The 17,123-nt window shown below is 39.0% G+C and overlaps 1 protein-coding gene and 1 long non-coding RNA gene across 2 annotated transcripts; one reads left to right on the top strand and one right to left on the bottom strand.

The window, feature by feature from the left end:
- Positions 1-12,138: 12,138 nt before the first annotated feature.
- LOC131008229 (uncharacterized) lies at positions 12,139-13,520 on the top strand. Its single transcript, XM_057935121.1, has 3 exons — positions 12,139-12,356; positions 12,753-12,955; positions 13,036-13,520. Exons 1-3 carry the CDS (start codon positions 12,139-12,141, stop codon positions 13,518-13,520), a joined length of 906 nt encoding a protein of 301 aa, XP_057791104.1.
- Positions 13,521-14,067: 547 nt separating this feature from the next.
- On the bottom strand, positions 14,068-16,453 carry LOC131007732 (uncharacterized). The gene is made up of 3 exons (XR_009096238.1): positions 15,299-16,453; positions 14,888-14,982; positions 14,068-14,278 (listed from the first exon to the last, which is right to left on the bottom strand). It is a non-coding gene; the product is annotated as an uncharacterized LOC131007732 (long non-coding RNA).
- Positions 16,454-17,123: the final 670 nt, after the last annotated feature.

The following is a 17,123-nucleotide window of genomic DNA, read 5'->3' as shown; positions in this document are numbered from 1 at the left end:
TTATTTATATTTCAACAACCGTTTACCTCCTTAATTGGTGGGATCCTCCCAACTTAATCATATTTTAATTAGAATATTAATAATATAAAAATATATCATTTATCTTTCTCTCTCACTCATATTAAATGTTTCAGTAAATTATTAATAATGATAAATATTGTCAAATAACATTTACGTTCTTAAAATTATATTTATATTTTTATTATTCAATAACAATTAATTATAATATGCACATGTATGCGTGTAGTGTTTACTAATTTATTTTGATATTAGGAAATGCTTAAATTTTATATCGAGATATGATATTTTTATTGACTAATCAATTTTTTTAACAATTATAATTACTCAATGCTGAAAACGAAAAAAATAACAAAAACAAAATGAACAGAAAGAAAAAAAAGAAAGAATTTTTTTTTAGCAGATTAGCGGTGGCACACACCGCCGGTGATTAGCGGCGGCGGTAACGCCGCCGGTAACTGTGGCCGGACGACGGTGTTTCTATTGCCGGACCTCACCGGCGGCGGATGCCGCCGGTGATTAGCGGCGGCCACACGCCGCCTGTAAATAGCGGCGGCATCGCCGCCGGTAACCTATTTACGTATATAAATTAATTCATATTATTGCTACCGGCGGCGCCGCCGCCGGTAATCACCGGCGGCAGTATTGCCATCGGTAATGCCGCTGCTATTTTGACAAACACGGGTCGTCCGCTCCGCCGTCGGTGAGCCGCTGGTAATTTTCGCCGCTAAATCGGCGTTTTTTTGTAGTGATTATTGAGAAAATTATTGTGAATAAAGTTTGTTAAAATACGTATTAAATTTACGAAAAGTCAAATGTCAACTATTAATTAGTCTAAATTATTAAATGTGAATTTATATTCACATCAAAAGAATTTTTTGGATTCTTCATGCATTTCATGTTTTTTCACTAATTCATCTAACTCATAAATTTTTTCTTGATAAGGGCACACAAATTTGTCAATTTCGTTTGTGATATTTATCTTATTTTCATACTTAAAAAATTATCAACATTTGGACATGTGGTAACCCTCATGTCGAAAATCCAATTTCATGATATGTGCATCTACGTCCAAAACTCTCATTCTTGAATAATTGAGTTTTTTGAGTAATATATAATTTTTCTTATATATATATATATATATAAAATCTCAAAAATTGGTAGGGGGCTTCAGCCTCCTAGAGCCGCCCCTGCTTAACTAAATAAACACATAAATATTTATATTATTAAAAGTTAATACTCCAATATCTATTTTAAGCTATAAAAGAGGTAATAATTTATCATTTTCGTATGTCCATAAAAATATGTCGTGACCCTTTTTTTGTCATTCATGTGTCCATTACTCCCTCCGTCCCACTATAAGTGGCTATAACTTTTCGGCACGAGAATTAAGGAGATAGTGTAAATTTGTTATAAGTGGTAGGGCCCCCACTTTTTCAAGGGTTAAATGTTTTCAATTTTGGAAATAGATCACTTATAGTGGGACGGCCCAAAATGGAATATAGGCCACTTTTAGTGGGACGGAGGGAGTATTATTTTTTAGGCCTTTTCTCTCACTAACTCTCTCCACTTGTTTTAATTTGTGTGACCCTTTCTTTACTCATTAAATAAACAACTAACTTTTCTTAAAACCCGTGTTGCCCTCCCTTAAAGCTCTTTTTGTGGACGCGAGGACTAATGATTTAAAATTATTTTCAACTTTCCAGTGTAGCAATTAATTAAGTTTAATTATGTTTCAACTATTAACATCGATACTAAGTTTTATTTTATAATAAATCCATATAATAATTTTCATAACTTAATACTTAAATAAGCGCTAGCTATTGAAAATAACTTTAACATGAGAATAATATATAAAGCTGAACAAACATACATACCTGATTCTTCTTTGGAGATGATATCTTTACAATCATACTTGTTTATAGTGACGAAGTAGTATCCAGATTTTTGTTATAAACTGAAGATGTTGATCTTTTTGATGTTTTGATGCCAACCTATTTCGCCTCTTAAAAAAAATGAGCGGACACTACATAGGATCATATATAACATCCATAGCAATGCTTTATTCTATGTCTATCACCAGAATAACTCATGATGTCTCACTCAAATGGTATGTTGTCATTATTATCTTCGACCCTTATAGTTGCAACTTAATTTGCATGTGGAGAATTATATAATCGTTGATCTAAGTTCACGCATACAAACTTATTTATGCGAAAAGAGTTTAAAAGAGTAAAATTTCACTAACTTATTTATGATGAAAATGAAAACGAAAGAGGGATGAAAGAAGAAATTAAGTTGTACTAGTAATTTTGAAGAATTTGAACTTATTTAGAATTATGATTACTGTAGGATTCTTGTATGTTTATAATAATAATAATAATAATAATAATAATAATAATAATAATAATAATAATAATAATAATAATAATAATAATAATAATAATATGATCTTACATCATTGCCTTTAAAATAGATTTTAAAATAGGGACATAATAGGCAAATCAAATTTTATAAAACAAGACTTTTTTTTTATGATAGGTATAGAACGAATGGATATCATGAGAAGTTCGTCAATTGGATTTGGATCATTTTTAGCTCTGCCCGGCTCTCCATTCTTTACAATGGTCAGCTTTCGGGGTACTTCTCTTGTTCTCGTGGGGTTAGGCAGGGTGATCCGTTGTCACCGATTTTATTTGGGATTGCGGAAGACGTCCTGAGTCACCTTATCAGCAGTTGTGTGGAATCGAGACACCTTACTCCGATGGGTTTCAGCCGGGCCACTAATTTTCCAACACACTTATTTTATGCTGATGATATTATCCTTTTTAGCACTGCTACGGTTCATAATGCTCGAAAGATCAAGGAAATTCTGAATTATTATGGTTCGATTTCTGGTCAGGTTTGCAGTCAGGAGAAATCGAATCTCTACTTCGCTAGGGGCGTGACTACGGATAGGAGAAGGGCTATTCAGCGTGTCATGGGTTTCTCTGTGGGGAATCTTCCGATGACGTATTTGGGAGTTCCTATATTTGTTGGTCGTCCGCGGGCCTCGTATCTCATGCCGATCTTTGATAAAATTGTCCAAAAGTTTGCAAGGTGGAAAGGTCTTCAACTGTCTATCGCAGGCCGTTTATGTTTGGTGAGGTCTGTGATTCAGAGTTCGATTGTGCATTCGATGATGGTTTATAAATGGCCTAAATCGTTATTGCATTCGCTTGACCGTAAATGTCGTAATTTCATTTGGACGGGCAGCATTGATCAGCAACCGCGTTGTTCTGTTAGTTGGAGACGGGTGTGCGCTCCTAAAGAGGAAGGGGGTCTTGGCATTCGTTCTTTTACCTTAATGAATAAATCTTTTTTGATGAAGCTGGCATGGAAGATGATAAAAGGTGATGATTGGGCTCATCGGATTATGAGGTCCAGATACCTCACGACCTTCAGCTATGCTAAGCAAAATATTGCTAATTCGACTATTTGGCTCGGCGTGAAACAGGAGATTGATCCCTTGGTGGTTGATTCTTACTCTTGCATCAATAATGGTGCTAATACTTATTTTTGGAAGGATGATTGGCTGGGTTACATTTTGGTGGATAAGCTCAAAATTCCTCACTACATGCATGATTATCTCCATTTCTCTGTGAAAGATTACTACTACGATGGTCTGTGGCATTTCTCGCCTTCGTTTGTGAATTATTTTCCTGAGGTGGTGGCTGATATTTTATTGATTCCTATGAGCGAGGAAAAAGATTCTAGATATTGGAAGCATTCGCTCAAGGGGGATGTCTCGGCGGCTTTAGCCTTCTCCAAGAATTGTCATCGTTACACTATGGTGAAATGGGGGACATGGATTTGGGAACCGTACATTCCGATTCGTCGTTCGATCTTATGCTGGAGGATTCTTCATGGGCGTCTTCCAACCTTGGATACTCTCGTTAGACAAGGTATGGTCACTCCTAATGGTTGTCCCTTTTGTTATATGGATGCTGAAACCATTGAGCATATCATGTGGAGCTGTCCTCGGATTAGTTACATTTGGGAAACATTTCTGGTCTGGTTTCATAAAACGGATCTGTTAAGTTGCTTGGATATTCACACTTTTTTAGTGCTGGCTTGGAATGCTTGCTTCAGCCCCCAAATTTTGGCTTTTTGGAAAGGAGGCATTATTTCGATTCTGTGGAAGATATTGGACTGTAGGAATGCGCTTGTTTTCCATGATCTCCGTTTTGAGGCTCGGTCGATTCTTACTTTTGTTAAAGCTTATTTTAAAGAGATGGATTCTAATTTTTCACGGCTTGGTACCATCAAGAATAATTGGACTGACTACGTGATTGTTAGAAGTCTTGGAATTGGCAGTCGAGCTGCTCCTCCCCCTCGCATGGTGGAGGTTTATTGGTGGCCTTCGGTGACTCATTGGATTAAGGTCAACACCGATGGCTCTGCTAAAGGGGCTCCTGGTCGTATTGCCGCGGGAGGAGTTTTTAGGGATAATTTTGCTTATGTCCGTGGCTGTTTTCACATCAAGGGTGGTAGTGGGTTTGCTTTTGAAGCTGAGCTTCTCGCGGTTATTACTGCTATTAATATTGCTCATGATCGTGGCTGGCTTCATCTTTGGGTTGAGTCCGATTCGATGTATGTGGTGCGGTTGTTGGAGAATCGCTCCACAAATGTTCCCTGGCGTTTCTTAGCTTCCTGGAAGCAGGTTCTTCGTCGTCTTCATGGTTTTTCTTTGATTGTTACTCACATCTTTCGGGAAGGAAATCACCCCGCGGACATAATGGCCAATGATGATAGACAAGAGGGATGGTGGCCTTATGCGATTGACGATATTAAACATGCGGTGGCTCGTGATTTTTCTACCCATAGCTTTGTTAGAATGGTGCTTTAAGGTGTTAGTGTTTGTTTCGAATAGGTTGGATGCTTCTCGTGACAGGTGCGGTTGCTTCGTTGGGGTTTCGGTTGTCTGTTGGTGTTGGGATGGTTCCTACTTCTTCCGTTTACATTGTTTTTCTTGGTCTGCTGATTTTCCTTTTAGCTTCGCTAGTTGTGGCTGGTGTCGTGCTGTTTCTGGTTTTCATTTTGGTTCCTTTTTGGTTGGTTGTGTTTTTGCTTGTTCTTTGCTTGTTCTCTTTTGTTGGTTTGCTTTGATGTGTTCGGGAACCGAGCTGCTTAGGGGTGATGGTTCGGCCGGAATCTCTGAAGTTGTCTCACTTCCGTTCCCACACAGCTCCTTGTTTAGACGAGTACTCTTTTTCCCTTTTAAGGATTTTCCGACCAGGTTTGCCTTAAAAAGGGTTTTAATGAGGCTCGGCCCTTAGTTTGTTGTTTGTGCACTCAAGGGTTCTTGGTTTTCTCTTTCTTTTTAATAAAAATTAATTTAATATAATAGGTATAGATTAAAGATTATAGATATTGCAATTGTTTTATTTTTGTAGTGACCCGTTCTTTTCATGTTATTTAAATACAGTATCGCGATATTAAAATCGCATCTTTCAGTGAATAGAATCCAGTTGACAGTTTATGAGAATTCAGCTTACGATCCTGATTTATCAGAGACGAAGTTATTATTTTACCTCTATGCTTTTGTATCGCGTGAGTAAATCGCGATGAGAATTATTGAACCATTCAGTAATTATTATTTCCAAGTTATAACTGACTTAGCGAAGTCATGTTATTTACTAATTGAAAAACAGATGCAGTTATATTTTTATTAGTGCTACTCGAAGTCGTGGAATTATTCCGACTGCAAAGCAGATTAAATCCCCGGATTTAATTTAAGTTATATTATAGTTTATCGATATTGGCAAACAAGAAAGCAGATATCAAACGGATACAGAAACGCGATGTTTAGGAACTCGAACAAGTACTTTATTTATAGTTCACGGATTACAGTTTAGTTCCCAGCTTGGGGAAATTCGTATAGTATATTACAAAGGTTGGGACTTACATGGCCCACTTATTACTTTTCACTCAAGTTAGAGCACAAAAGTCAAAGAGAGAGAAAGGTAAAAGAAGAGTGTTGGAGCAACAGCCAGCCACCCATCTGCACTTCCATCTCATCAACCATCGGTAAAAGTCTTGCAGCCGCCTTCCATGGCTGCCCGGTTCCCTCAAATCTCTACCTCCAGCCACCCTATGCCTGCTCATCTTTCTAGCATACTCAAGTATGCAGCGTCATTTTCTCTATTAATATCAACCCAGCCAACAAATGCAGTTTTTCACTCTCAACCCATTTCACCCAAAAGAGAATCAAAGAATAGCCCCAACTCGATCGGCCGAAGCTCTCAAGGTAAGGCTTGGCTTCAATGACTTCATTCTCTTTGATTAGTTCACCTGCATTAAAACAAGAATCATCGTTCATTTCAGTTAATTCCCCAGTTGGAACTAATCAACTACAACGAACAATACATCAATCAAACCAAACAACTGCAAGGTAAGCTCTGTCCTTAACCTTGCTATTTCAGTTCAAGTCTCCTCCATTCGTTTCAACATGGCACCTTCAATTCATTTCAGTTACTACACATTTCTTTCAACTCCAACAGCAAGCAATCAGTTCAAACACATTCGAGGTAATTCACTATCTCAAATACCCATTCCAGTAAACATTCATACCAAGCATGATCATGATTAGTTTCACACGACAGAGGCCTTATAATCATCTTGAACTTAGCAAGCACCAACAACATTCTAGTGTGCAAGTGATAGTATATACGAAGTTTCAATCGAGCATAACATGTTTCTTATGCAAAACAAGGAGAGATTGCAATTGTCTATATTCACAATTGGAACCGGTAGAAAAGGGGGCGAGATTTTGACTTAGCTTTAGAGAGGAGTGGGCTGCTGCCCTGCTCTGAATCGGGAAGACGGTGTGACAACAGAGCTTCCAGGCGGCGGCAGCTCGCCGGATTCAGACAAGGATGCGACCGCGGCAATGATTTCCAGAGTTAGGGCTCGACGGAGTTCTGCGTGAGGAGAGAGAGAGAGAGGACGTCGCCAGGGTTCGACGCGTCGGCAGTCGACGCCGCCTGGAGCAGGCGGTAGCTGAGTGGCTGGAGAAGGAAGAGCCGATCGATTATGGAGAAGGGGCCGAGCGGCCGGCCTTGAGAAAGATTAGAGAGAGAAAGGCGAGAATTGGTTTTGGGGAGAGAGAGAGAGAGAGAGAGAGAGAGAGAGAGCCGAGTGTTAATCAGGGGATGAGCTCCTATTTTGTTTGATTTTGGGCTTTTCTTTTAATTGTGAGATTGGACCATTTTTACTATTTTTTTCTGTTGGGCTCTAAATGTTAAAAGAGATGGGCTGAAGTGTATATTGTGATAGACTTTATTCTAATCCCATTTATATTTCGTTGGGCCAATTTAATTCTTCATTTGGGCCGATTAAAGTGCCTATTGGACTAAAATTATTCTTTCCAGCCCACATTATTTAGAATATCAATGGGACACTTTCATCATTTTATTTAGATAGCTACAATGCTTTAATTCGAGCCATCTGTGATTAATTATCAGGCTGCTTTACTGAGCCTCTTAAATATTGAACTTATTTCCTCCAAGCCCAAATGATTTAAAGTGGGTTGTTATTGTTTATTTCTTTGGAACCACCTTGTTATTTAATTAATCGGCTATCTTATTTCTTTGAACCTATTCTTTTTTTTAAAACCTACAATAGTGAGTATGTTCTACTGTTAAGCCCGATAATTTTCTACAAGGTCACATCTTGTTTAAGCCGAGTCAGTTTCTAATAATCGAATACAAGAGCGAGATTTATTTACTTTACATTAGAATATTCCGATGGGAAAGGAAGAGTTATAGTTTTATTTGACCGCGATAAACGAGAGGTAGCTAAGTCTATTAACGAGGATTAACAGTAGAAATTCCCGACTATCGCTCAGAGGATTAGTTCATGCATACCAGATTCATGCATGGTTAACTATGCATTCTCATCCTGAGAATTTTTCCCGAGTAAGTATCTTATGTTTTTTTCTCGAAATCAAGGTCAAGGTCGGGGATAACAGTCAATCAAGGAACCACCGAATCACAGAGATTTCATATCAGGTGGGTTTACTTTCAGATATATCAAATGAGTTTTAATGTTACTTTCAAGCAAGCTATTTCATTATAGAATCTATGAACGGAAAGTTATTTCAGTTATCTCAGTTATTGTCTTGCCATAAAATGTTTCATTTAGTATGATATCTACCTGATGAGGCAATGCCAAAGTTAAAGTGATCGAATTCGGGTCTGACAAACATGGTTTTTGTACCTCAATTCCACATGTTTTGTTGTCATTTCCCTTCATGTTCTGCTTGTGAATGCTTGTTTATGCCCGAATATTTAGTTTTATGAAGATTTGATGTCTTGGTGTAGTTTTGGAGTAATTTCAGGAACAATCAAGGATTAATTGGAGGATTTTGAAGACATGGGATTGAAGTACGTCTCAAGAGGAATCCATGAGCGCAAACGGCGACCAAATCGGAGTCCGGACGAGGGAGAACGGAGCAAAACGAGCGGACTGCGCAAAACGCCCAGTACCCCGCGGTCACCACCCGCGGCCGCGAGGTGGGACCGCGGGTCAGCTGTCCCCGACTCCAGGAGTACCCCGCGGTCATCACCCGCGGCCGCGGGGCGGGACCGCGGGTCCCCTGACCTTCCCCCACGTTTGAAGGCCGCGGACGCGGGCCGTGACCGCGGGAAAAGAGCGGGGCTTCCCCCAAGTGGGCCCCAGACGTGATTTTGAGCCCAAAAACCCCATTTTCCCCAACATTCAACACATCCAATTTCATCTTCCCCAATACTCCACACCAAAAGCTCAACATTTCATCACATCACCATGCTCAACAGAAAGGAAGGCAGCAGAAAGTTTCAGATGTTAAAGTTTATATTTCACCTTTATGCAAGTGATTATTTTACTTATGCCTTTTTTTTGGAGAGGTTACTCAATGAACTTAGATGCGCTAAGTGTGCATGATCACTAATGTGAGCAGAACAGTAGAAACAAGTTAGCAAGAACACTTTTGCTTTTCTCTGTAGATTGAGGTGAGGAGTAAGTTACAAGGGTTGTGAATCAAATGAGAAATCGACAAACAAGATAAAATGTGGAGTAAAGAAAGGTGTCACGTACGAGGTAGTGACACGGGCATAGATCTTCATTCGGATTATTCGCGTAAGGCGGAATACCGAATCAACTATTGCCTTAATTAGTATGTCTTGAACACTTCTCATGACAGTGAGAGTGCTACACATAGTTAGCTGAATCGCGATACATCAAAGTCGCCCTTTCGAAACCTTAGCTAGTACTAGTGATCATGATAGAGATTACATGATGAAGACTCAAGTTTAGTGTTAAACCTTACTACGTTACGATATGCAATGGTTAGAATTGCGATGTCCTGAGTAGAATTGTTGCCTTACAGCTTTAGATTTGGAACCTTACTGTTCTTGCCACTTGTTATGTTATACGTGACTTGACTATGCAACCTTCGTGTGTAGATGGCAAGAATACGCTTCACCAGGCGTCGACCGTTACGTCGAGATACGAGTCCGGAGGCTGTTCGGAACTCATATTTCACCTACCGCCAATGCCACGGCGACAATTTGGGCCAGTTCTTGGCAGGGTTCCATCGACACTGGGTCGCTGCGAGAGACCACGAGATATCAGACTATGATGGGATTCAGCGGTTGATTGAGTTGCTGCCATCGGAATGGCAAAGTTGGGCGAGGAAGATCTCGACTCGTTTCGCCACTCGCTCCGGCATGACCTACGACCTACACTATGATTTTCCTGGATTTATGGCTGAGATCTAGACCCGCTTCACTCGTTGGGAAAGAGCCCCTCAAGGACCATACTTGTGCCCAGGGGACTTTGCACCGGTTGGAATACCTTCAGCAGATGAGCCATCGGCGGCACTCCCACAGCTGACCCCACCAGTAGCCCTCATCCCATGGCACCTCGGGAGGCATGACGCAGAAGCAGGCCCCTCTAGGCCTCAAGCCCACAGAGATTTTCCATTTGGCATGGGCTCAGTACCCCTAGCCCTGGGATGACCACGACCATCGAGGCGTATGAGCGATGCAGAGATAACAGCCGCCATGGCTGACATCGACAGAGTCTTAGCCGATGCTAAGAATTTTATTATCAAAGGCAAGGCCCCAGCCCAGGACAACCACTCAGCTTTACGTGCCACCTTGGATATGGTTCGCTTGAGATTCTCATCACCTACCGCCTCGCACCAGCCCAGAGACACTACGACCAGGATTCGCACAGGTGACGACCCGAACAGCAGGGTCACAGGGGAGTTAGCTCACTTGGCTACCATTGCCTAGGCCGTGGGTAGGAGAGATGGTGAGTTACACCCCTCTGATGGAGAAACAGAGGAGGATCCGGAGGAAGATCCGGAGGAGGACATACCTGCCACGCCAGCTAGTGACCAGGCCCCGACTCAGGGATCGTACACTTGACCTTCGTAGATAGAACCTTATGTACCTAGTAGCTTGTTATGTAATTATTCCAAAAGCATATGTAGTACTGATGTTTAATTTGTACGCCTTATGATGGCACAGTCTTTGTGTAATAGTAGTATGGAAACGCGAGATGTTGAGGCGTTCTGTGAACTAAGGATTTTTGTGATGGCTTAGCCAGTTAGCCAGTACATCATGAATTGTACTTGGAGGAATCTAGATCCTTATGCTGATGTAAAGTCCTCACTGAGGCGATTTTCCTATGTTATAAAGCGATCTTACCGGTTTTTTGGGATGAGTCACCCACCAATGTTTACTTTATATGTTTTGTCTATGTTTAAGCATGAATGAAATATGAGAAGTTGGGCAGAACAATAAGAATGATAGTATGCCTTGTTATGTTGCATTAACAACTTGTGTTGTGACCAAATAGAATGCCGCCAAAACGAGGACGTCCAAGAGGAGGAGAAAGAATTCCCCGAAATGAAGAAAGAGGCCCAGAAGCAGGGCCAGAACCGGAGGTAGTTCCACCACTTGTACAGCCGGAACGGCGAATTGAGAAATTATTCCTACGACAGAATCCACCCACCTTTAACGGAACAGGGGACCCGGCAGAAGCCGAGACTTGGATACACGCTATTGAGCGTATCTTCAACTTTTTGCGTTGCATTGACCAAGAGCGCCTGGCTTGCATGTCTTTTCAGCTGACGGGGTCAACCGACTTTTGGTGGGAAGCAAGAAAGAAAACGATGACAGAGGAACAATTGGAAAATTTGACTTGGGAGCAATTCAAGGCAAGTATATATGACAAGTACATACCCAAGAGCTATCGTAAGAAAAATGAAGCCGAATTTTACAACCTGAAGCAAGGAAGGATGTCGGTAACCAGTGACGGAGGTAGAGGGGGGGGGGGCAGTGGGGGCACTGGGCCCCACTGGAAATTTCAAAAAAAACTAGGGGTATTTAAGTAATTTCACATTAATATTAAATAAATAATTAAATAATATTATTTTAGTTTCAATCCTAGTTTCTCCCTCGTTGATCGCGGTTCTCCCAGAAATTCGCTCTCTCTCTCTCCCCGCAATCAGCAACTCCAACGCCGCCCCTACTCCAACGACGATGCTGCGACGACCCTCCCCACTACGGCACCACCGCTGCTCCATCAACACTGCAGGTTGCACATCATACTAATTCAGAGTAAGAATATCCCCAAATCACAAGCCCTAATTCAATTTTATGATTTTTCCCTTTAATAAACAGGGTATGCGTATGAATAATATAATCAATTATCAACGAAAATCATCATAAAAATAAGAAACATGAATAGCAAAAAAAGATTACCTTCTGCGGCGCTGTTGCGATCTGAACTGGAGGTTCCATGATTTCCAAAGACTAAAGTGGAAGAAAAGAAAAAAAAAATACATATGGCCATGGGATTTGGCTTTGAACAACACGTGTAAAGCAAAAAAAACACTCTTAAAGCCATTGAAATTTGTATATTTGTTTATTCAAAGTGGTCTTCCCTAGTTTCCTTAATTCCTTTCATTTGAAACGTGTATAATCAAAAACTGAGTTAATTGTTTAGTTATTCCTTTGTTTCATCTTTATTTATTTGTTTGTTTATTATTTATTTATTGTTTAATTTTGTTTATTATATTTTAGATAAATGGAACGCTATTATTCGAAAGCATCTCCCAAGGTAGATGTTCCATCTTCATCAGTGAATGAACATCCTCAAATATTACCAAAGGAAGTGAGCATTGGAGTTGATTCTCCACCTCAAGCATCAACAAAGGGAATGAATATTGAAATCGATTTAGAAAATCTTCCAAGTGATCCGGGACTACGACTTGATATAATGAGCTATCCACCAAATTTAATTGAGTAGGTTCATAGAGCTTATTTATTGAAAGGTCCATGTCAGCCACGGAATCATGACTTTCCTCAAAGGATGGAAGGAAATCGAAAACGCAAATTTGTTCCATTTTGGTTTGATGAATTCAAGACTTGGCTAGAATATAGCATTACAAAAGACGCAGTTTTTTGTTTAAACTGTTATCTCTTTTCATCGGGGCGTAGTGAAAAGGGACATGATGCTTTCGTATCTGGAGGATTTAATTTTTGGCGCAAAAAAGAAAGATTGAGATATCATGTTGGAGACCATACTAGTGAGCATAATAGATGTAGATTGGCATGCGAAGATTTGATGAATCAAGCCCAACACATTGAAGTGAATCTTTCTAGAGTATCAAAACAATCTAAGATTGATTATCGTTGTAGATTGAATGCTTCGGTTGTTTGTCTTCGCTATCTTATTATGCAAGGTTTAGCTTTTCGAGGAAAAGATGAGTCGGAAAGATCCTTAAATCAAGGGAATTTTATTGAGCTTCTGAAAGTTGTTGCTTCTTGCAATGAAGATATATCTAAAGTTGTATTGAAAAATGCTCCTGACAACCTCAAGCTTACATCTCCTGACATCCAAAGTGATATCATAAATGCAGCTGCAGTTGAGACAACAAAAGCTATCATTATGGATATTGGAAATGACTTTTCTCTATTTTAGTTGATGAGTGTCGGGATGTATCTGTCAAGGAGCAAATGGGTGTTGTTATACGCTATGTGGATAAGAATGGATGTGTTATTGAACGTTTTCTTGGTCTTGTGCATGTTAGTGATACAGCTTCAACCTCACTTGAGATGGGTATTGATTCTTTGTTCTCTACTCATGGTTTAAGTGTTTCCAGTTTGAGAGGTCAGGGATATGATGGTGCAAGCAACATGAGAGGTGAGTTCAATGGGTTGAAAAGTTTGATACTTAAGAGAACTCCTAGTGCTTATTATGTTCATTATTTTGCTCATCAACTTCAACTCACAATTGTTGCTGTTGCTAAAAACATACAAGTATTGGGTCATTTTTTAATACTGTCACACGATTATGCAATGTTGTTGGTGGTTCTTGTAAGCGCAGAGATATGCTTCGAGAGAATCAAAGAGAAAAAATCATTGAAGGTATTGCAAATGGTGAAATTAATACGGGAAGAGGATTAAATCAAGAGATGGAATTGAATCGGCCCGGGGATACTCGTTGGAGTTCTCATTATGGTACTCTTATCAACCTAATGCATTTATTTTCTTCTATTCACTACACCAGATTCGCTCATAGATAACGGATTTTATCCGTTATCTATGTGCGAAAACATCCGTAATATATAATGGTGTAATGTATGTGGATTTCATACATAACGGAGATTTAAGCGTTATCTATTCTATTATACATAACGGATTATATCCGTTATCTATAGTATTATATCCGTTATCTATTCTATTATACATAACGATTGTTTATATATACGTAACGGATTATATCCGTTATCTATAGTATTATACATAACGTTTCAAACCGTCATGAAAGTTTAATATTCACTGTTATGTACACACCTATACATAACGGTTTTTTGATATTAATAACGTTTGGTAATCCGTTATGTATAACGTTTTTGACCGTAATTAGATTTCTATTTCTCCGTTATCTATTAATTTATACATAACAATATAAATGATAAAACCAACAATAATAATATTATATATTCTCCAAAATATTTAATTTTATATTATTATCATAAAAAAGAATTCATACAAGATTTGAATATAGCCAAAATTCAACAACTGCTTTATCTATACTATTATGCCTTACAAAAATACTAAACATATTAAATATGCAACTAGCTAGCCATATGGTACAACATTTCTTGTGAATTCACAAGCCTCTTCAGCTCAACGTACGGCTCATTTAATCCACCACAAACCTGCCACAAAATCATACAAAGAGCCAACCAAGAATCACAATATAGAGCATCATGATAAACACTTAAAAAGCATATCAAAGTGATTGGTAAAATGGACAAAACCTATCAGAACTATCGAAAACTTTTCAAAACCAATATCCTTTGATAACAATATGATGTTAGATCAGTTACATAAATATTATCTCATCCAGGGTTGGATTGTTGAAGTGAAAAATAAATGACAAGGACGCCAAAATGCAATATGACTATGACCAGTGGTATAACGTCTAGCGTCTGGATGAAGCAAGGGAGAGTAGCTTAATTTCTAATCAGTCAGACCATGCTCAGCCTTTGAAGCAAGGGAGCGTCTGTGTCAACCTATTTTTCTTAAGCTTGTTAAGTTGGCTGCTACAGTGCTGCTGAAGATAGTCTAGCAGAATCAGTAATAAACATATCCAAACTTCTGAAATATTTATTGTTTTCAACCAATATTAGCTCAATCACACCTCAAGTCACACATGATGGTCTATTTCTAAATTATCTTAAAAACTCAAAAACCCCAAATAAGGAAAGAAACAAAAACACAGAGTAAGAGTAAAGAGAGATAGAGAGAGAGGCCAATGAACTGACCTTCAGAGGTCGTCTTCAATAGAGCATAATGCTTCTATAGACCAATACCAATAATACATAATTCAAGAACGACTGCGACGTTGGTGCATTAATTCCTACAATTTACAACAATAGCATATAGATAAACAACTTCTACTAAAGTCATAATCACAGTGGCCAATCTAGCATAATTATATGAGCAAAACAGTATAAATTTTGCTTCCCACACAATTGCGTTGAAATAAAACACAAGCACAATGTATTAGAAACTCAATAACAACAACATCGAGATTAACATCACAACTGGAATTGATAAACCATTAAGAGAATATTAGAAAAAGGGAGACCTCTATTGGCCATCACAATTCTAAAACACCCTTCTGCTTCAATTCAAGAATCCCTAGAAAGATGAAAAAGGGAAAGAGAACTTACTAATTAACCAAAAAATCTGCTTCTGCAATGTATTTTGGTTGAGTTTTTGATCAAATTTGAGATTTGATCACTTACAGTGGGAGATTTGGCTTCATTAGTGCCTTGCTGCAACCTTATCTTTTCTTTGCAGCACATATATTACACTATAAGATAGAGATGAGCAGAACCGGCGTTGATAGGATATAGATTAGATTGGCACTAGAAGGGAAGACCTACCAACACCGCAAGTCTGAAGCCTTATCTAAGAAGCCTTATGAAAGCCAGAATATCAGAGGCACCATCTGCAACTCTGGAGTTGCTCAAAATCATTGCACGACGTGACCTAGTTGCTCCTTCTAGTTCAGAGACCTATTATCACCATAAGGCAACGAGAACTAGTAATATTTATTCTAGATTCAGCATACAACTCATGATGGTTACCTGAGAAAACAAGACTTCAGTCAGGTACAATCAAAAGAGTATCTATGTAACAACATTTTGAACTCCCTCATTTTGAAAGCCAAAGCTTCATCTTAGCTTTGACTCTTTCAGCTGGTGTCTATTATACTAATTAAGAACAGTACAATCAATGGAATCCACAAAGAATCAATAGAAAATAAGTATAAATTCTAATGCAATATATTCAGCTAGAAGCTTCATATATCCATGTCTAAATACAATATTAGAACTTGAAGAAATTAAAAAAATAAGGTTTAGATTATGATTAACAGTGCAAGAGATATGAATTTCCTGAAGAACATACCATACTATCATAACCGTCAATCAATTTAGCAAAATCAGATCTACCAACACCGTGCACCGCTTTCTGCTTCTACCCTTTATCGAACCTACGCTACTCGGGCGATCCTTGCCTGTTACTTCTCTCTCTATTCCTTTCTCTGCTCCTGCTCCTAGACCGATATTGACGCCTCGACCCATCTTCACGGCTCCGCCTCGACCGCATGTCGCGGCTCCAGCTAGGGCTCCGACTCTTAGTCCGCCGATTCGAATGCTTATCCCTAATTCTATCTCGGCTGGGACTCTAGCTCCGGCTCTGTCGATTTGAATGTTTAGCCCTAATTTTATCTTGGCTAGGCTTCGGATTGAATTTCGGCTAGACTAGGGCTTCGGGCTTTAGGTTTTCTGCGGAGCTTGTTTCGAATTGACTGAATTTGCGCTTGCTTTTCGAAGACATTAGAAAGTGGAGCAGAAATTATACAAAATTTCATCGATTCACATATTAAAGCCACCTGAAACTCTTACCTCGTCGCCGGCGAAAGCAGTGGGCTTCAGATGATGGACGCGGCGGAGGTCTTGGCGGCGACGGAAACTGGGGAAGAACTTCCGAGTCTTGCTTGAAACGAAATCGGCCAGAGAACGAAGAACTGAAATCGACCGGACTTCTTGTCTTGCCTGAAACGAAATCGGCGGAACTTAAACACGAAATAGGTGCTGTAAATCGGTTCTTTCTGCCGGACAACTTCAAGAAAATTAAACGAAATCGGTGAGGGAGAACATTAGTGTTGAGGGAACGAAAATTTGGAGGTGGAAGGAGCCGCGAAAATTGAGGAACGAAAATTTTGAACGGGAGTGAATAGGGTTAGTGAAATCGGTGGTGCTGTAAGTCTTTTTTTTTTTTTTTGCTTTTGTTTCATACTTTTATTATTCAATTTTTTTTTTATTTTCTAATAATGTTTTCATATTTTATAGAAATATTATTAATGAAATGTCATGGGTTTTAAATTTTTCAAAGTCTATATTCATGAATAGATTCAAATTTTAAATCTACCAATTTATTTATTATTTTTAAATATAATATATTATAATATAAGTTTTAAAAAATTAA

Source organism: Salvia miltiorrhiza, chromosome 2 (assembly GCF_028751815.1).
Source record: "Salvia miltiorrhiza cultivar Shanhuang (shh) chromosome 2, IMPLAD_Smil_shh, whole genome shotgun sequence".
NCBI classification, from domain to species: domain Eukaryota; kingdom Viridiplantae; phylum Streptophyta; class Magnoliopsida; order Lamiales; family Lamiaceae; genus Salvia; species Salvia miltiorrhiza.
The sequence above is the reverse complement of the archived record's forward strand: the minus strand, read 5'-3'. Positions and strand labels throughout refer to the sequence as shown.